This window comes from Takifugu flavidus, chromosome 10, assembly GCF_003711565.1.
Source record: "Takifugu flavidus isolate HTHZ2018 chromosome 10, ASM371156v2, whole genome shotgun sequence".
NCBI classification, from domain to species: Eukaryota; Metazoa; Chordata; class Actinopteri; order Tetraodontiformes; family Tetraodontidae; genus Takifugu; species Takifugu flavidus.
The window spans coordinates 4655123-4676890 of record NC_079529.1 but is presented as its reverse complement, the minus strand read 5'-3'; the positions used below and the strand labels follow the sequence as shown (position 1 = coordinate 4676890).

The 21768-nt window shown below is 41.3% G+C and overlaps 1 protein-coding gene and 1 long non-coding RNA gene across 2 annotated transcripts; one reads left to right on the top strand and one right to left on the bottom strand.

Moving 5' to 3' along the window:
* Nucleotides 1–758: 758 nt before the first annotated feature.
* On the bottom strand, nt 759–21373 carry lars2 (leucyl-tRNA synthetase 2, mitochondrial). Its single transcript, XM_057046311.1, has 21 exons — nt 21238–21373; nt 19008–19249; nt 17683–17814; nt 14675–14766; nt 14538–14598; nt 14369–14458; nt 14086–14229; nt 11907–12014; nt 11177–11336; nt 10833–10937; nt 10619–10734; nt 10256–10539; nt 7861–7959; nt 6322–6459; nt 6145–6248; nt 5463–5642; nt 5175–5344; nt 4381–4458; nt 4185–4296; nt 3319–3446; nt 759–2529 (listed from the first exon to the last, which is right to left on the bottom strand). The coding sequence occupies exons 2-21, from the start codon at nt 19236–19238 to the stop codon at nt 2350–2352; spliced, it is 2712 nt and encodes a 903-aa protein (XP_056902291.1). The 5' UTR covers nt 19239–19249; nt 21238–21373; the 3' UTR covers nt 759–2349.
* On the top strand, nt 5221–5739 carry LOC130533141 (uncharacterized). The gene is made up of 2 exons (XR_008952491.1): nt 5221–5349; nt 5477–5739. It is a non-coding gene; the product is annotated as an uncharacterized LOC130533141 (long non-coding RNA).
* Nucleotides 21374–21768: the final 395 nt, after the last annotated feature.

Genomic DNA, 21768 nt, shown 5'->3' with positions numbered 1-21768 from the left:
TCAGTGTCGCTGTCACCCACTCGTGACGTCTTATCTTTAAATAGCAGTACGTACACAAATGGTTCATATATTTCGTGTCTTGATTGGCTCACTGACTATCGAGATTAAACGCGTGCACTATAGTGACGTTTAGGTTCATTTTATTCAAAACACAACCCAAAAGTTGAGTTGTCTGAGCCTGTTCTAAGAACTCAGAGGCATCATCATGGTCCTTTAGGCATAGTAATATTACATGGAGTTATTTCCACATGTAAATTCAAATTTGTTTTTTAATAATAAATGTAAATAGCCACTTATTTCTTGCAATACCATTATTCACTGGTTAAATAGAGTAAGGTCTCTTAGAGTTCACTTGCAATTTTCCTACCATGCATCCATATATTGCTTGGAAAACCTATGGCTGTACGTTGACATGTAAATGAAACCAGCAGGTCATTTTTCATTTTCCTGCACTGTGTTCATTAACTGGTATCACACATCCTACCCCATGAAACACAGCCATGCACATACATTGCGGTCCCGTGATGGAATTTGAGATTGCATGTTGTTATAAAGTGGATGAGAAAGACATCTACTGTGTAAGCAGGATGGAAACTGAGCATGTTTGCTCTGTAAAGCCTGATGTCAATAAATCGAGGGTCATACAGCCACCTATAGCTTTCAAAACTAGCCATTGTAATACCAAAAATAACAATATATCAATATATAATTTTGTCCTTGACCAATTAGAAGATATCTAAAATAAAAAGACAGTAGACTTGTTCACCATTATACACTTTATAATGACTAATATCTGCACACATGTAATGACTTGAAAATATTCAGACAACCCAGTTATTGGCCTCAAGGCTCACAAGATAATGAGCTGTAGCATTACTGTGTTCCCTGTGGGACTCAACTGGACTCTGGTGTCTCCCACCCCACCCTTATCTTCCACCAAGAGTCTCTTAACAGGAAGTGGTTTTCTTTAACCCAGCAGAGACAATTCATGCTGTACATGTCATCTATGAGGCAGCGAGCTGAAGAGAAAACCACAGAGGTCTATTCCTGCCTATTCAATAATACTCCTGGTTGTCATGGAAACAGTGGCCCTGTTGAAAATTGTTAAATGCTACAGGGGCTGTGAGTGACAACATAAATTGGTTATAAGAAATGAAGTCAGAAGTCCCTTGCTTACTATTTGCTTCCAACTTTTGGAGTTTTTGCTCACTTTTCTGATCCATTTAAATGTCAACAATACCAGTTTTTCTTGAAATGCCAGTTCAATGTCAGATCTATTTAATAGTGAAAGCTAAAAACAGTGTTAGAAGAATGAAAAGAATATATAACAATACTGAATGAGAAGTAATAGCCAGGCAGATCTAATAATTGCTATTTCTCAGATGAGGGTGGAATTTATTTTCCAGTACCGTGTCTGACATTTTGCGTCAGATGGGGATCAAACCTAGACATTGCATTGCAATGCAGAGAAGTCAAAGTATAACTTTGCTCTTTGCTTTCTGTTCATATTTCTGGCTTCTTTTCCTGTTATTCTGTCTGTCCTGTGGGTCACTTCCTGTCACCTGGTTGTCTGAGATACATCATGGGAGAAGTGGGGGGGTGTCATTGGGGTGATCAAACCCTGCATTCTGTCTGCACATCTTCACCTTTTATTAAAATCTTCTGTGATTCAAATGGATCTCTAATTATAACAAAACAGTTAATGACTCATAATCATACAAAGTATTAGATCTTGTTTAAAAGCCACAGAAATTGGTGAACCAGCCTCCCGAAGACAAGATAGATTACATATGAATAAGTTTGACTACTCATATGCTCCATTCAAACGTCACTGGAAATGTTGTCTCAGTGACTCAAAACTGATAAACACACAGCAATGAACAGCCACGATAGCGTCACAGTGCTGAAAAATAACCAGCGTGACTTCCAGCACCTACTGATAGAGGGATGTTTGGAGCCCAGGAGCCAATCGGCTGGTCCCAATGCTTCACACAGAAGAGATCAGCAGCTAAATGTAGAAACTGTTTGAAACAAACACTGATAAGGAATGTCACAAATGTGTGGCTGAGCCAAAAGCAGCATATAGCAGGAGAGAGGTGTGATGTAGTGCTCGATGGTGCCAAGTGGTTTTATGGGCTGGGAGTGCTATTTGGACTCAAGATGTTGCGATTAAATAGTTTAAAAGAGGTGACTCATTTCACTTTTTTTTATTAAAAGAACACATTTAAATTAAAAAAATATCTTGAAATATGTACACTTAAGTTATGACATTCAGCCATTCTGGCTGAATGTATCTCATCAAAAGACACCAGCCAACGACAACCAGCAGTGACACAAGCCGCACAAACATCACTCATCAATAAGGAAATTGATTAGTGCTGTCCTTGGGGACAAGATGGCTCTCTTGATGAAGCACCCTGCCAGTAGCTTCTGTCCGAGTGGGCTCTCGAGAACGAGCTGCCGCACCAGTTCTAAATCCTTGGAAGCCTGCAGAGGGATTGTCACTGTCCCACAGGCTTTGTTGTTTATCTGAGTGTGAGAGAAAGAAAATAAAATGTTACCGTTAACCCAGGATCAACAGATTTGAACCTCTGCTGAAGGTTTGTATTGTCTGGCTGTGAATCCATCCCTCTTTGTGGCGTAAATATCTCAAAAATAACAGCTCCCCCTTTTCCATCACATATACACTAAATATATAAAAGGCATATTTAGTGGCAGGCATGGGAGAAGTCCTCTGGGTCTGACATTCAAGCCGAGGATGTGTGCACATGGGCAAATTGACCACATCTTGGAAGTAGCGGGAAATTAATGTCTGTGTGTGTGTGTGTGTGTGTGTGTGTGTGTGTGTGTGTGTGTGTGTGTGTGTGTGTGTGTGTGTGTATGTGTCCCTTTCTAGAGCACATGATTAAAGGCCTGAGAGAGTAAGGTTTTCCGGGTAGGCAAGAAACCCACAACAGAGTGTTCAGTCAAAAGTAAAACCAACTTCATCATCACTGAGCACTGGGAGCTCAAATATTTCAACTGTGTGTGTGTGTATGGTTGTTCCTATCAGAAAGGTGAAAAAACATGAAAAAATCCCTCTGAGGTGGTGAAAACTGACATCCTATTAGAGGAATGTCCTCATTTCAATGGCTTGACATTGAACGCAATCCCCAAATTAATGGAAGTCTAACAAAACAGTAGGTTTCATTTCAATTTTCAAGTTTCATTTCCTTTTCCCCCCAGAATAAATAACAAATCAAACCATGAAAAACAGGCAGAGTTCTGCTCTCATCACATGTCACGTGTGTGTGTGTGTGTGTGTGTGTTTGTTCCTACCATTACAGAGAGCTCTACAAACTCAGGAACATCCAGGTATTTAGGGTCCACCGTTGGCCACTGCTGCTGCAGGACATCCCCTCCCCGCTGTATTAGGTCACTGAGGGGGTTATTCACTTGACAGAGACCTGGGGAAAACAATATTCAAGGTTTGAAGGATCTCTTGTGTCGGTTTACAACTGAGCAAAGCTAAGGTTGCTGTCCTTGTTCTGATGTATGCTAAAAATCTAAAAAAAAAAAACCACCCCCACCCCCACACACACACCATGCCTCATTTAACCTCTCTTTGAATGCACAGGGGAAGGATGTGAACTTCCTCCATCCGAAGTGAAAGCGCAGGTCACATGACACCTTTTAACGTGTAGAAACACAAACACGTCTCGGCTTCTTCCTCTTTCTATATATTTATCGAATTAACCTGAGTGCAGATCTCGACCACAACACATTTTTTCCCACATCTTATTTCGTTTTTGACAATCGGGGGATGATTTAAAGTGGCAGAACATAACTTCTTGTCATGTGTTGGGCAACTGTCGTGATCAGTAGCTCTGATTTCATCAGCGGTATATTGTTGCGCTAATCACACAAGGGTGCTAGACTAAGACAACGTCCTCTTACAGAGACATTATGCTACTCTGCTAAAAAACTCACATGCTCGCGTTCAAGATCAATCTACTGCAAGACAGGATGATACTCTGAGCATAATAAATCTAAAATGCACATTTAGTCAAAAGAAAAACAAACTTAAAAGACATGTTTTTTCAATATTAACCAGTTTTCCCTGTTTTTCAAAGCATTTCACTCTCTAAACATCTATAAAATCATCATCTCAAGGATTATGTGCAAATATTTTATATGCCATCGACCTGCCCAAAGTTCAGACGACAGGTGAGGGGCCATAGGTGCTGTCATCAAGACCAGCACAGCGAGAGCTTCCTCAAACTCCAAACTGTGCTGCACCACCTTGGCTGTTGCACCCTGAAAATGACACAAAAAAGTGACTTCCTCAAGCTAAACATAACTGTCGCGTGTCTATTTCAACATACTGGAGAGCGCACTCACATTCAGTGTATTAGAAAGTCCCATAAGGCGAGAGATGGCTGTATTAAAAAGGAAGTCCTCTGTAAAGTGAGTTGTCACCTGGCAGAAAACACAGAAATAGCTGGGGTAGTAAAAAGGTTTTTACTTTTGGTTATGGTAAATTTCTGGGTTTGGCCGTTAGTAATTGTGAGAGAAAAATTACACAGCCACGCAGGAGCCTCTCTGTTTACACTCAAATGTAACAGCTAAACGCACACATTGTAAACAGCCTTCTGTTTAGCCTTCTGGGAAGAGGAACCCTGTTGGGAAGGCCTACAGGGAGCAAGAGGTCGATCACAGGGCTATTCAGAGGGATGGATCAAAGGACTCTCTCGGCTGTGGGGGCTAATAACAAACAGCCTGAGGTCCTCTAAAAGCTCTAGTCCTCAGGGGCAAAGACAGTGTACAAAAACCTGGCAGGCTGTGGAGATTATTTATAGTCCGAAAGCAGATGGAGTGGATCTAAAATCAATTTACGTCCCCTTCTTTTTTTTTTTTTTTACTTTTTACCCTGGGAGAGTCTCAGGTTACAGTGCATGAGAATGGCGAGGCCATGGCTCTCAATAACCGCCCTAAGACCTTGGACCAGTGTATGACCTTGAAACTGTTAAAAAGCACAATCTACAGCAGGTAAATCAAATTATTATTTTTTTTCCAAAGTTTACAGTTGAGTGTAAATAACAATAAGAGAAACTGAATGCTATTTAAGGATGATGAGCGCTGGCTGTTATTTTTCACACCAACTGTCCCCAAACAGGAGACATATCAGTCGTTACCTCTTGAATGGCGTAGTTCATGTTCTCCCAAATCTTTCTTGCCTCAGCCAGCTCCTTCTTTTTCAGAGATGAAGGGATAGGCACGTCTCCATGTTGTCGAACTTCCCGCAGCTTGGTCACTAGCTGCCACAGGCGTGACTGCCAACGCAGTACTCCAGGGAGGGCATCCGCTGGGGTAAAAATATATTCAGACATTGTGAGCATTATGCATGCCAGTCTAATGTATGACCTAGCGTTACATTCAATCTATGCTTATAAATAACTCGAGATGTCAGCATCACTGCTCACTCTTAACATTCCAGAGGATGTCCTGTTCTGGGGGCGCAGCGTAAAGGACATACAGTCGCATTGTGTCCACACCATACTGCTGGACCACGTCTTGAGGATCGAGGCCGTTGTGCTTGGACTTGCTCATCTTTTCAAAGGTCACCTCGACGCGACCGCCACCACAGGCAACTGGTTCTTTACCTGGAAGAGGAAGGACGCAGAGATCAGCAGCTGGTGGAAAAAAGCCAGTGAAAGTTCCTGCATTTGTGCAAATTATTAAAATAATGTGTTTTCTCCACAGTGATTTGGTATCATTCTGTGCACTGAATGTCATAACATCAATACTGGCTCCTCTTCAACAACCAATTATTTAGAAGGCAATTGAATTGCAGAAGAACAAACAATCTATATCCATAAAACAAAAATCAAGGTTTCCATTTCTCTGTAACTACTGCATTTCTTATTGATCCGATTTATCCGAGCTATAAAGCGAGACGGAAGATCTTTGATCACAGAGACAGTTATGAAAGGCAATCAGTGGCAGTCATTTGAAAACACTCTAAGCAAACCAGAGAGACTGGTATATTGATCACAAAGCCTGGATGTTGATGCCACTTTTAATATGCAGCATAATTTAGGAGGACTGATAAGAACTCTGAGAAGGACAAAGAAAAACACACTGAGAACAAAGGTTAACTGTCACCTGTGAAGTCTATTTCTTCTCTCTTGAGATACTGGCCACTGTCAGCCAGCTTAAAAGTCTGGCCTTTAATAAGGCCCTGGACCAGCAGCTTCCAAAATGGTTCCCTGAGAGTGAAGGAGAAATGCAGTTAATTAGCACATTTCCATGCAATAAAGGATGAAGCCCTTGTTACTGCACCTGTGAGAGACCAGACCCAGATCCTTGCAGAAGTGGCTCAGAAAGCGTGCGTAGTACAAGTGCATGACAGCGTGCTCCTTCCCTCCAATGTACACATCCACAGGTAACCAGTGATCTGCTAGTTGTCTTTCAAATGGTCTAAAAGGGAGGAGCAAGATTGTGAATCTGTTACTGTGAGTTTCTCTTTAATTGTCACAGTTGTAATAAATAGAGCACATTTAGGTGGGAAAAAAAAACATTGTGAAAAAATTTCATCAAAACTTTTCATTTCATCAGCACATCTAATGTCACCTCAGGATAAACCTGGTCTATAACTTACATTGCTGAGCAATGGCTGACTGGGACAAGCTCAATAAATATGAACAAAAAATGTCCTCTAGAGGGCAGGCTGAAGCTAATGCACTAGAATTCACAGGAATGAGGGAAAGCACTCTAAAGACTCTTCTGAAGTCTCTTCTCTCTGACTGGATACTCACAACATGAATAAAATACTACATTTTTAATCCAGCAGTGATATTTTTGTAACCTGGCTCTTCAAATGATAAAAAAGAAGTTAAGACTTTCTTTTAAAATGCTATGATGAAAAGAAAGGCAGGAATTCCATCTAGTGACGCTTTTCACTGCTTTTTCCTTCTTTTCAAATCTTTGTGTCCCATTTCTCACTAGTCACTAGTTTCTCTCTGGCTGATGGCGTGATGTTTGTGGATAATTAAACCAGGGAAAGAACTTATGAACTCACAAAGCTGAAAGTAATTTAGCCTGTTTGCCAGACTCAGGCTGGGGAACTCTAATATATAACCCTGCATCCCCCCACACTTACGTATAACACCTTCTTATTTGCTACTTTCACCATCTCCTGCTTCTTATTTTCACATCGTTTCCCATGGCGCACGCGAGGCTCAGCAGGCTAACCGAAATGCACAAATAACGTAATTGCTTTTTCTGTAGAGCAGTAATCTGTCCTGCTATGAAAAGTGATGAGGAAAGAAGTCTCCCTCTCCTTTTTAAAGCAGCTTTACAGTGAGGTCAGGTCACTGGGAAATTAATCTCTTTTGTTAGACTCAGGGTATCGCCATCATCCCAGCAGGTGACAGCCATGGCCTCCTAAGCTCTACAGGCCGGGGAATGCAACTTCCAGATGAGTGAGAGCATGAGAGTGATTGTACACGGCTGAATTTGCCTGTTTATACCGGGTTAGTGGGCGTTTTTAACAGTGAACATAATTAAAGTCGTTGTTCGAGTATTAACTTTTAAATGACGCTCATAGAAAATGAACGCAGAAGTTTCTGTTTACATGGCAGATTTAATAGAGGAAAAGTTTTAAAAATATATCTCAAGGAATGCAGACACCCATTGCTGGAGGTATTTTTGCTTTCCCGACATTTCATTTTAATTTAAAAGAGCACAGTGTAGATTGTGCTAAAAAAAAAAAAAAAAAAAAAGGAGACCAGAACAAAAATACTGAATGCTGCAGGCTTCGCTCTGAGTCAGTGTTTGGGAAAACTGCAAATTAAAGTCTCGAGAGGCGGCCTTAAATACCTGTGTGGGTTACGAGGGTCCGTGTATCTGAAGTAATACCAGGCTGAGTCCACAAATGTGTCCATGGTGTCTGTCTCTCTCCTGGCTGGGCCTTTACACCTAACGGGAGACAAAGAGTTGGCAAGGGCACTGCAACGACCAAACGAATCATTACCCGAGCAAATGATCGCACAGTGTTTGTAAGCTTATTGAAATGACAAATTGTGTTGATGCGTGTAATGTGTGTGCAAATCTGGCTGGACGTCCCTGCAGAGAGACACAGCTGAGGCCACACTGGCAGCGGCGCTCTTGTTCCTGCGCCCTGACCGACGGGCTGTGCTAACAGGGGCCTGACTGACAGGTCGGCACACATGATCATGTGTTTGTGTTGGAAATGTCACTTTGTACCCCTTGCTATCCAAGCCAAACGGCGCTTTGGAACGTGATGGGAATCTGCTAAACATTACCGTACTTTCACGGTGAAGGAGAGGACATACACAAAGACTCTTTAAAAGCTTTGGACTTTTTTCTGCTTAGATTTTTGATGGATAGCACAAAATGGAACACTGGGAGCATCTGCCTTTTTACTTCATAATGAGTCTCTAGAGTTGAAATCAGCATCCCGGAAAGATAAACAGTCGCTCAGCTCTGAGCTTTACTATGTGCAACAGAGCACATATTGTTTTGAGATCTTGTGGGATATTTATGTTTTGTCTGTCTCAAATATTTCTTTGTCAGAGGCAGTGACACAGACAGGCACATCAACCAAAACCCTATGACCATTTACTATACTGGTCTATAATAAGGGTGTGCTGATGAGGTAGGAACCAAAGGTTGCCTAGCAACAAGACCAAGGTGTACCATGGTTAATATTCCAAAGACAGTTGTTCTTTCAAATCAAAAAAATCATAAAAACCCAGCACCGTTATAACAAGGAATCAAAGCGGTGAGTTCAACACTTCTCCCCTCTGCCAGTTTGTGGTCATCTGATGCACAACTGCAACAACAGACAATGCACAGGTGCACCTCAGTCTCTAAGGAGTTTGCAACAGCAGTGGGCAACTAAAGCTGGAACAACCTCTACACAAAAGTCCTGTGAAGTGTGAGTGAGTGTTTGCAGGATGAGCCAAAAAGAGCCAAAAGGCTCTTAAACAGATGAGGAAAGAGAAGCATCTGCCCACTCCACAAAAGCTCTCTTCCCAGAGAATACAGCCCACCATCTGCTGTGTCTCTGTGCCTGTCTTAACTAGGTGATCCCTGTCTTTACCTGCACACAATCTCCCAGCTGAGCCTAGCCAAACTAGGCTAGGGTTCAACTGGCAGCCCCATTTACAGTACTGCTGATGGCTTCCCCAGGAAACAAGCACACAGGAAATTACTTTACCTAAAGGACAAATAAAGCAATCTCTCATTACCCACCCCATCTTTGTTCCTCTCAGACTTTAATTGGACATGGTCGAGGAATGAGCAGAACAAATTTCGACAGTCACTTAACAACAGAGGGGAGATGGGAAGACTGGCAATAACAATGTCACAGTAGTATTGTTACAGTAGTATTGTGGAAGTGTGCGCACATAATCCGTTGACTAGTGCCATCTGCGACTGGGGACGGCCATCGTTTTAATCAACGTGTTGCCATATCAGCAAGCGATTCGCCCTATTCCGAAAGGAATTTCCATGTCAGTGAGGGAAAACTGCTGGTGTGCGGAATAAAATTCCAGCACAAAATGGTAAATGTTCAAGTTTGAAATGTACAACACAACGTGTGTCTGTGTAGGCGCTGCTGGTTTGCATAACCTCCATCAGCATCATCATCATCATCATCATCTCCTGCTCCTTCTGTCACAGATGCCACTTATTACAAACCCTGTCAGGACTCAATTATTAATCACACATCACAGCTCCCCGTCAGTGCTCTGTGTTCTTGTAATGCTGTCAGACCTCTCAGGCTGACTGGCTGCATGCTCATTTCATCAGCATTACACCTTCTGAGTACGCACCACATACAATAATTTAATTGTCAGTCGGCACCTAGCATATGAAGGGATTTAAGGGGAAGTTAAAAATATGAAATGGGTAACTTGAGTAAAGAAATATTACTAGAAAAAAGGATAATAAACATAACATGGTACTGCATAAATAAGTAAAGGAATCCATCAGTCTGTTTTCTGTTTCTGCTCTCACAAGGGACGTTGGAGGCTATTCCAGCAGTCACCAGGTGAGAGGCAGGAATCGAGCTTGGATATGTTATCAGTCCACCACACATGCCATTCACTCACATCCTGGGCCAATTTAGTCTCCAGACAACATTTTGTTCATGTTTTTGGTCTGTGGGAGGAACCAGACTACCTGAAAATGTAGCACCACCGTACTGTAATAAATAAAATATTAAAACAATTAATTTGGATTTTCTTACCTGGGACATTTGCAGTCGACCCAGTCATGAGCTGCCTCCAGAGGAGAAGCCCCTTTTCCTGTGAGCGATGCCAGTTTTGGTAACAGAACTGGTAGCTCCTCTTCAGGGACAGCCACTGTACCGCAAGATGCACAGTGTACAACAGGGATAGGCGTGCCCCAGTACCGCTGTCTCGATATCAGCCAGTCCCTGAGTTTAGGGCTGGTAAGGTGGCCTCCAACTTTCTGTTCTCTGGCCTTTTGGGTTATAGAGTCAAATCCCTGCTGCCTGGTGAGGCCTGAGAACTACAGAAAGGAAATAAAATAAAGTGGAAAAACCCATATTTATAATTTATTAATTGTGTTAATTGTAAAGAGCGCTGACCTCAGCAGAATTGACGAGCATCTGTATCCCATTATCATCTTCTTTCAGCGCAGTGTTCCAGCTCAGGTTCAGCGATCTGGCAATCGACAGATCTTCCTCGCTGCAGTCAGGGATACCTGTTGGACAGAGGTGAAAGCATGAACTTTGGCTCCATTAGAACTGAATATTCTATAAATTACTCTAGTCATGATGTGCTCACATCAAAAAAACTCACCAATTACGGTATCTAGATAACCATCAAATGCCTCCTTGTGCGAGACGACCAATGGAACCTCGAGGCCGGTGAAAAGATTGCAGGCGGTGACTTCTGTTAGACAGTCTGGAAAAGAGAGGGCAGGGGGTGTGAGAGAGGCACCGCTGCTTCCCCTGGTAGCTCATTATCAACAATCAAGCCCAGAGGAATCGCAATTAACCAGGACTCTGTTAGAATGTTAGAATTCTTCAAACATGCAATCATACATGAGGTATGTGTGTAAAGAATATAGTTTTTTGGGTTTTTTTTACTGTTTAGGCAATTTTAAATGCTTTTTTTGAAGGCATCCTTCACAGTCTACTCACCTCTGCCAGGCTTAAAGGCTTTCTCCAGGGTAGGGCGGACTGAGCTGTTACCGTACAGCAGTCTGTGGGTGGGGAGGATAGCCAGGTAAGCCGCTCCAAACACAGTCTCTGGGGAGGAGCTGTAGGCTGACAAGGTCTCTCCCGTCTCCTCACCATTCACCTGGAAGATAAGAGGGGCGACCTCTCAGCCTCCATGTATCAACAGCTGCACTGAAGTTAATGAGGAGGCCCTTCTGCCTCATTAGTCTGCCACAATTACTTGATTTGAAAATAGAATGAAATGAAATGTATGTTTAATACATTATACCATCTGTCCATAAAATAACTGATTCAGTTGTATAAGGCAAAAGGATTTTACCTTGATCCATTTTGATATACTGTATATGATTAGCACTAAGGGCAGGAAATTAAAGAGTCCCTCCAAATTTAAAACATTACAGCTCTTGAAAGTGTGTCAGAAAGCAATGCCTGATTATGGCACCATGAACTTAAACATACAGCAGTAATTGAAAACCAAGATGCCATTACTTATTCCTTTGGTGCTGCCTTTTTAATAGAAACACAAATGTGAACAGAGCAGTCCAGAAGAAAACCAGCAATCAGTGTTGAGAAAGGATGAGATGAAAAGCAGAAAACAGAGAAGAGGGAGCAACCTTTGGTGGACAGCCTGAGATTGAAAGAAAGCCGGGATGATGAATGAATAAAAACCAAGCAGTGAGCACAAATTTACCTTGAGTTTGAAATCGAAATAGCAGCCTGAACACTCTCCAATCCAGTTTGCCTGCATGGCTTTGACCCCATACCACTCCGGAAGGTCTGCCAAAGCATCCAGGAGAGGCTGGAGGAGGAAGATGAAAACAAAGACACAAGTTTACTTCTTTTTACAAGTTCTGAAGAGAAAATGTATGTATGTTCTGCAAGTGGGCAACCAGTTCTCGATAATTATACGGTTGTCTAAAGTGCTGGAGAATGAAGCAATTGAGTCCAATCCAGTCAGTGTGCATATTTAGAATTCCAGCCAATTTATTTTAACAAAGCAGCAGAGACAACCAGGCCACATTATGCAAAAAAAGAAGGATTTTCAAAAATCCTGACCTCCACTCGTCCTACTTTGCTTGATATCGCAAAGCAATCGCCTATAAAGCCCACACACGTGCTCTGTCCCAAACGCACGTGCGTCCCAACAACAGTTATTCTGTGAGATTAAAGGAGGCTATGCATAACAACAAGGCTTAGGCCAAAAAGCCGCAGCTGGTTTGAAGGCAGAGACGATGCCGCTCTATATTTCATTCTAAGTTTGTCACAATTGATTATGCAACATCGTATGCACTACCCCATCGCAGCACAGGCAGTAACAAACATGAACACAAGTTATTCATCACTAGCGTGACTTAACCTCGGTTATAGAATTTCTGAATAATGGAAGATGATCCCAGTGACTGTGAACTCTGACAGAAGAGGGGGTGAGGAAACCAGAAATAACCTACAGATAACCTATTAAAAGAAGCAAATGTTTTCACAATCCTAGATTAGCATAGGGTTTAGTGCACAAGAATGCGTATTTATAAATTTCTGAGCAAGGGCAGAAGCTCTGTGGTCACCTGAATATGGTTCAGTATCGGTGCACGTCCTTGTAAAAGCCTCCTGACATACTTAAATGACATCAAGCACAGCTACAAACATTAGAGTTAAACATCAGTTGGGCAATACACATTGGAGTGAAGTGTAATGTGCAGGTGCCCAGGGTGCGTGTGCTGAAGTGTGATCATGCAAGAAATCGAAATCTATGTAGCGCTGCAATGTGAACATTTTGCATCTTCAGGTCCCATTTCTAAAAATCCATGAAAGCAATAAAATGCAGTCATCCGCATTATGGAAGAAGCAACATGGTAACGACTCACGTGGTGCAATGTGGAACAATGAGGACAGGTAAAATTGACGACCTCTGAATAAGCATCATTGGGAGCTAATGTTTTCTGTCTCAAACATGCACAGAAGGCAAGCAGAGAAACATCAACTTAGCAAATCAGTCCAATTACAGAGCTCTTTATTTGGCAGGCAGTGGACTGATCGCGTCTGCCTTCCTCTTCCTCTCCATCTCTCACTTCTCTTCCTCAACACCTTGCATTTCTTTTACATTCCCACCTCTTTGTTCAGAAAATTAGAAATGCAGGAACACATTGTCACAGCAGGCTGCTTCCACCTCCTCTTACACCTCTGACACCGACAAGAATGGCCGACTTCAGCGCTGCAGCTAGAACTGGGAGACCTCCTACCGTGGACAAAGATTTTTTTTTTCTTCAAATAATGGAAGTCGCAGATAAATAAAAAAAAAAAACTCATCAAAAAACATTTATTTACTGTTCAATTTCAAATAATAGAAACGTTTGGAGGCAGATCTCCCTCTTATTCTTTTTCTGTACAGTAAATAACACGTTGAATATAATATATATGGACAACACTTCATCACAAGGTTTTTTATTCTGATTTTGCAATTCCTCAAAGTCAATCCCACAACAGAATTTTTGAGTTCCTTACAAAGGACTGAAAACCTCTTTGTCCTCACCTGCGCATTGTGTATTTGAAAGAAAACAACAGCGATGTGCTGCATGTGTTTGTGCTCTACATTCCATCTTTCCTGTGGGGAATTGGGTCCAGGGAGGGTGATTTTGCCCTGCAGCAGGCCCGGGCTTGGCTCTGCGCTCTGAAAAGGTGCAGGCTCCTCATCAACAAGACCAGCCTACTGATGACATTACTCTCTGTCAGAAAACGCCAGGCTAAAGGCGACCGCTTCCAGGGGTCTGATTGCAGAGCCAGTGCTGCAGCTGCTCTGACTTATGCTTCAGCCATGATTGCTATCAGCTCTTCAAACACCACTTGTCAAGCACAGCCACTCCAACGAGTCCTACCTTGGCATAGTTTGTAGTCTTGATGAACCACTGCTTGAGCATCTTCTGCTCCACCACAGCTCCAGACCTCCAGGATCGACCATTTTCATCCACCTGCTCATCAGCTAGCACCGTCTGATCAACAGGATCCCAGTTCACCACAGCCTGCAAACACAGACATGAAAGGTTGCTCAGAGCTCAATCCTCTTGCTTTGATTTTATGTTTAATACTCTCTTTTTTACCCCAAAGAGTGTCTCTAATATCTAAAGCAATCCTAACAGTAGTTTCAAGACATTTCTTAACCTCTTTCTGGTATGCCAGTCCTGCTTCATACAGCTTGATGAACAGATACTGCGTCCACCTGTAGTAGTCTGGAAGACAGGTGGTCACTTCCTGTTGGGCAAAGCCAGTCGGTCAGCGGTTAAACGTTCATAACAGAGCAAACCGGAACAAGCCTTCACTTCTTTCTCACCCTGTCCCAGTCGAAGCAAAGTCCGAGGCTGTCCAGCTGCTCCCTCATGGACTGGATGTTACTGAGGTGACACGGGGGCAACGGTAAAGCTGGTACAGGCTAAAGATTGGTAGGAAGACACTGGCGTTTACACGTACCTCTTAGTCCACTCCTCTGGATCAAGGCCTCTCTCAATGGCTGCATTTTCCGCTGGAAGTCCAAAAGCATCCCAACCCATTGGATTCAACACCTGTGGATGTGAGAATATCAGAAATGGATGCCTGAGTGATTCACAGCTAAGTGATATACGCATATATATTTAATAATTTAATCCATTTCTTTTGTCTTCTTTGCAATTATGTAGATAAAAAAAACACGATACAAAAGAAATTCATGGTGTCCGGCGTCTACTGCTTATAAGATTTACACACCACTTTTCCAAATTTGTGACAGTGTCCATAAAAGAGAAACATTTCTGAAATGCTCTAGCCTGTAAGTAGTAGAATTACATATGATAATGTGTGCTTCTCTGTGATCTCAGATCCATTATGCACTCTGTGATGGTTAATGCATTCAGATTCTGTCAAATTTATGTAACCACATCAGTTACATAATGTCAAATCGAGAGGAAAACAAGCCCGACAAAGCTTTGTATTGAAGAATTCAAGTAGCCAGTCCAAGACAAATGATTCACAAAGCAAACTTTCTCAGTTACGATCTATCAGCGCTTTTATTCGGATTTTTCTACTTGTAGGTGACAAAAAAGGCAGAAGAGTGTAAAAAGGCTGGACACAGGAGTGGGGAAGAAGTCGAGGACCAGAGTGGATCAGTGTTTGGACTGTAATGGGTCTGAGGTTTCTGACGGATTGGTATCTATGGTAACTGCATGGCACTCATTTGTAAAGCCGGGGTTGGACGGTATCAGGATAAGAGCGCTAAGAAGAGCAAATCGTTGTGACTGTGGCTCCCCAGGAGGAAAACTGAGAGTGGGGCACAAACCTAAAACAGAAAAACAGCTTTTTTAAACATGGCCGTGCTCCTGAGCTGTTTAGTCATGTGTGTGCAGCATGTGGAACACGACAGTGTTCGAGATAAGGTCAGATTCATTCATCATTCACTGTTTCAGGTGTGTGTTTGTCCCTACAGCCAGGATATCAGACACCGACCTGTCAACTGGCGGCTCACAGTACGGCCATGAAAGATGGCCACCAGCAGGAGTCAGAGGACATTCAGTGAAAAATACATTCACTCCTGTAGATGCCACCTTGCCTCAAATTGCTCTTCTGCACTATGAAGCATGTCAGTGCCAGCCCGGGAGAGATGCATCACTCCGCAGCCGACAGAGTCGACAACGATGACAGAAATGTTGAGACTTGTCAATGTCACGCCACTCGGCTGCATGCAAGTGTCCACCCACACAGCGAGAGGCTTCTCTCCATCTGTGGCAGCATCAAAATGCATGTTTCCTCATCAAGCTCCAGGATCAGAGAAAGACAGCATTTCCTCTGTAATCAACCGTTCGATCCGATCGATTGCCATCACGCCAAACAATTTCTATCCCTAAGACACTTTTTCTCATGGAAGCCAGCATTCATCACAAAAAAACCACCACAACCCACAATTGATACCACAACCCACAATTGATGAACTGGTCATTTATGTGCAGAAATTTGTGAGGAGAAATACACAGAAAGATGTGTCACATGAATCAAGAGCAGTGAGCCAGTTACATCAGCCTCCATACATGCCGCTGCAGTGCCAACCCCAATGTTGGAGATTTTTCTGAATAATTTGATTTTCCAGGTTTTAATTTACTAGTTTTTAACCTCTCTCTGAAGTTACATTAATGAAAGGGTATATTCATCATAGACTTTGCCAATGATGTTGGCTATTTTAGGGTTTCTCTGCTTTTTATTTTTTCCCGTAGTGATAACTCTCTTGAATTTTTTAACACTAGAATTAACTCCAGATAATTTTTAAATCTTTAATTTGTCATGAAATAATGACAGAATCAGCTACAGTTGCTCAAAGGGCTGCCTATCTGTCAAGCTTACTTCGGATCCACTTTTTATAAAGAACAATGCTTTTCATAACTCAAACAGGGTGAACAAGTAACAAGGTCGTGAATCTGGTGACGTATTTGTAACATTCTACTATAGATCGGATATAAGATGAGAAACGCATTAATAATAGTATAAAACTGTTATTTTTCCTCATATAAAAAACCCCCAAGAAATGTAATTTAAAAGCCATGAGATGCATTTAAGGTGAACTAAATTGACAGAACAAACCCTTCTTCATTACTGAATGGAAAAGACTGTGCTCATGCAGCGGAACAAGGTATGCATCGTGACAGATGCTGAGAGAGAGCAGAGTGCTGGACAGGAAATGGTTTCCAGTCAGGTAAAACTGTGATTCTGTTCAGGGAGGAAAGAGGGAAGTGGAGATTTCCTCTACAGGTGAGAGACACAAAACCTGCTGGAAAAATCAAACACTGAATGAGTTAGCTCTATAAGAAGCGTGTGTGTGCGTGTGTGTGTGTGTGTGTATGACTGCAGGAGCATGATTCGCCTGACAAACGCCAATCAGAGCACCATCGACTCCAGCTGTTTACTGAAATCAAGCTGAGCGTTAAATACCCACTGCGAGGCTTTGACTTGAAACTGGAAGGATAAATTTTACCTCTACAGTGGCAGGTTTTTAAAACAAACTGCACTGATGTGCTGCATCTAATCAAAGGTCTCTTTTTCAGTGCTAGTGCAAAATGTTTAAAATAAACATGTAATATTCCTCACCAGAAATAAAAATAGATCAAGTAAAATGACACCCTTCTAGGATGGTGTAATATGATCATGAGAAAACAGATTTCACTATTGAGAATGACTATGCTAGTTAGAAGTAAAGTCATTTGCTTTAAAAAAATAAATAAACTTGCTATTTTTCTAGATTATCATCATGTAACAGATGCCGGACACTCCATTTATTCTAAAGTTCAGAATTCATCATAGTAGCAGGATAGCATAGGGAGTTAAAAGGTACTCTTTACCAGTTTTCTCACTGAGAGTTGTGGGTGAATTTCTCTTTAACACCAGCTCCGGGTTGTTGCTCTCGTCTGTGAGCTTTAGAGGAAATTTGTCACAGAACGTAAGATGAAAAGCAGACAAACCTGATGGCCTCTCATTCTCTGGAAGTGACCTATCGTGTCACTGATGGTATATACGCGTACATGGCCCATATGCAAGCGTCCAGATGGGTACGGAAACATGGAGAGGACATAAAACTTTTTCCTCTTGGAACCCTGTGATTTAAAAAAAAAAAATGAAGAATGAGTAATGGCATAAAATCTTATTTTCATATTGAGCAGAATAAGAGGGCATGAGCCTCTATTATCCATTCGCTTTCCAGATGAGTGTTAAATAAGACACCGGATTAACCTATGAGGTCAAGTCAGGAATAATAACTCATCACATCACAGAGTGAGAGCCAATGGCCTGTTTCTGTATAACTGTTTGAGACTCAGAGTATCTGATTATAGTGTCTGATCTGCGTTGGCTCCGATAGTGGATGGCTTACAGTCAAAACACTGTTCCCATGGCAACGCAGTAAGTACTGGTTACACTCAGCTATATGTGATTACAGCAACCCTGAGCCATGAATTTTTCAATAAAATCATTAGGCCCAGGTCTGTCGTGAATACACTTAATCACTGTCGGTCTGCTGCAGACGGCTGCACATTGAGACCATTAGGATATATAATGAGCCAAACCTCCGGCTCTGAGACGAGCTGCCAGAGTCACTGCCAGTAATAGCAGGAAATAACAGGAAGGATGCTTTAAGGTTTTTTTGTTTCATTTGTTTCACTATTTTAACTAAACTAACACAATAAAAGCACCATTGACAGTTCACAAGACAACACAAAAAAAATTGCCCTGTGCTTCAACTTGCTTTGATTAGAGCTAGGAAATGACTTCATGCAGAGAAAGGAAAACAATTTCAGCACTTTAAAGATGAGGATGGCTCTTTGTAAGGATCAATGCCATTGTGTTATCAAATAATCTGAACCTGACAGCAACAAAAATGTATTATAACCATGTAGAAAGCTGCACTCCACCTCCACAATGTTATGGTTCGACCACTTAGAAATACGCTGGCCCTGTAGCTAAATATGATGCCATTACCCCTTAATAACAACAATTTATGCTATGAAAGATGGTGTTTACATTATAATCACCATGGAAATGTTCACCAACAAGACCATGGTTATTCTTCCAAATTCATTTTCCTATTCTCTAACTAAAATTACTAGAGCCTGCAAATGCACCATAGCCTTGATTAAAAATGACCTTGTTTCTGCAAATGCAATTGACTGTAGCTTCGTACACATAGATGTCATCAAGAATTTTTGTTCTGGGATCCTGGTTATAATTTCTGCTCTCAAGGTTCAGTCTTGTCTCGTAAAAGAAAACTCTGAATAGTGAAAGCCCATCTCACCTCTCCTGCTGACTCCCTCCACCGTGCCATAATTCGTGGGTGCCACCATTCCTCCACCCTGCGTCGGGTCTCTGGTTGATAGACCTTCTCCCATACTCCTGTCTCACTGAAGAGAGTCCTGATGCTAGGAAAAAGGAGGCAAGGAGATGGCCCACGAAGAGCACCTCTGACATGGCCAGACCACACAACACCCAGCGGGTACTGAGCCAACCGTCTGACTGACCCCTGCATGACCCAGTCGCCTGAAAAAGAGAGAAATAAGAGCTGAGCATGCAAAAACACAGTTTGTTAGGATATCAACCCCAAAGAAAAAATACATTACACATATGTTTCGGCGTGTTTTGATTATTTTCATGTTTTCTCTAAAAAAACAGCTAAATTTAACATTTAAAAAAAAAATACAATTGATACTCTAGTTTTGGCACATGAACAGTGCACGTGATTCTGTCCCAGTGACTGAGGAGGTGGGCGAGCAGCTCGCCATGTGATCATCACTCCTGTTTCACACTTCTCTCCACGTCACTCACACATGGATTTGTGAAATCAGAGGCTCATTCAGCAAGATGTCATTATGCTGTCAGCTGAGATGTCAGCGATGGACTCTCGTCACTAAAGCAACCCTGATCTGCTCAGATGTGAAAAAGAGTATTTTGGTCTGCCGTGCAACTGGTCGGAGAACGTGCCTTAAATTTTTAGGTTTTTCTTTTGCTCACTCAGATTTCTTTGGACTGCCTACCTCACCTTTAATGGAGGTTGTTCAACGTCTAAATGTACAAGTTACCAATAGCAGTAGTATTATTACTACTGCCTATATGCTGCGTATATAAGGGTACATAAGGTTGATAAGGCAGGTTGATTTCCGTCATTAAATCATCTGTTCTTGTGCCCCATTATCAACATTTTGTGAAAATGTCATGAAAATCTCTTCATCACATTTTGAGTTATTTTGCTAACTCATAAACAGACAAACGCCAGCTGTCACATAAACTCCTCTATTGGGAGAGGTAAAAGGGTGTCCAAAGCCAAGGGTATTTTGTGCATCTCTGGGTAATAACTGAGAATCATTCTGTATTAGAATTAACAAAAGCTGTTTCAATTCTATCCTTAGGGTAATAAATAAAGCATATAGGTGAGGCTTTACTTGTGTGTATATATAGGGCACTCAGGCAATAGTGTGTGTAATAATGACCTATATTTGCTGTTTGAACACCATCTGGACATAGACATGTATATGAAGTTTCCAAGGTAACGAAAATATCAGTATTTTCCTCTTGGTGATAAAACGATAGGGATTTGTTGCACCTAAATCCTAGACAGCCTGACATTTCCACAGTCAATGCTGATTAACATCCAGAAAGAATAAAATCAGGGGACTGAATATTCTGTGAAAACATGCACCCAAACTGAGCACATAGATGAAATGTAATAAACATAAAAATTTAAGGAGCGCTATATGAAGGGCCGTTTGGAGTGAAATAATTTTCACCAGTGTAACGTAAGCATCTGCAGAAGTCAACAGACCTTCATCCTGAGGCTGGGAGGAATGAACACCCAAGGTTGTGTGCATCGCTGAAGGTGTGAGTGAGTGGGCTGAGGCGAGAGACTGAGAAAAATGTTTCTATGGTGACTGGACTCGTGCATTTCAGTGCTTCCTAAAAGGAATGATGGACAACTTCTGCTGACATAAAACTGACATATGTGCACACTTTCAGTCTCTATTATGACCCCACTTTTAAATCAGTAGTCAATAGTAATGATAGATTTAACATAGTGTTTGATGGAATATTTTTTATTTTTGTTAGATGTCATTGTCAATGTTAACATTAAAGATGTATATCTAGCTGCATATAGACAAGAAAAGTGATTCACTTAATTTAACAAGAAGCCTTTTTTAATGTTTTAAACACATGTATTATGATTATGTACATATGAATTATTGCTTTATAAACTGAAAGACTGGTTAAATTATTTACCATGATAACTGTAATCAGAAACCTAAATATTTTGCATCTGTAAGAGCTATAACCAACCAAATTCAAAATCTGCGACATTAAACAAAGTTTTTTGCTATCGAACGTGTGCTGACACTAATAATGAATAAAATATCCCTCAAAGCGCAAATCAGCAAACTTATAAATAAGCCTCCTGGTAATTCTTGTCACATCTTCTAAGTCAGCAGGTTATGGGTCTCATTTTAATAATTTTGTTAAATCTATTTTATTGTACTCACGTTTTTATTTCCAGATTCTTTGTATCGCCGTTATGTTCGAAATTATATGCATCCACTCCATTTAATTACAATCGTCTTGTGTGACAAAATATAGTATAACCGCCCTGTTTCCAAATATCACGACTTCTCTACGGGCGCCGCCATTTTGGATTTGAATAAACTTTATTGACAACATGTAGGCTGACACATGCGTTGGTCTATAGTTTGCCCTGTGTCAGCTCATAATATGTGTTTGTATTTAAGATTTATTTATGTTATTTTAAATAAATATTTTATTTCTTATTATAGTATATGTTGAATCAACATAAGGAGGAGTGGCGAGATTGAATAAGTTTGATTGCCTATCACTCTTTTTGAACATAAAAATTGTTTTGTTGTCATTTTGTTTATTGTTTTATTTTTATTTTTTTATTCACATTAAAAATTTCACATTAAAAAAGTAATTCATTCAAGTAACAATGTTACAACATTTTATAGCCAACAGGACTCACAATGAGAGGCTTATATATGATAGAAGTCTTATTTCTCTCT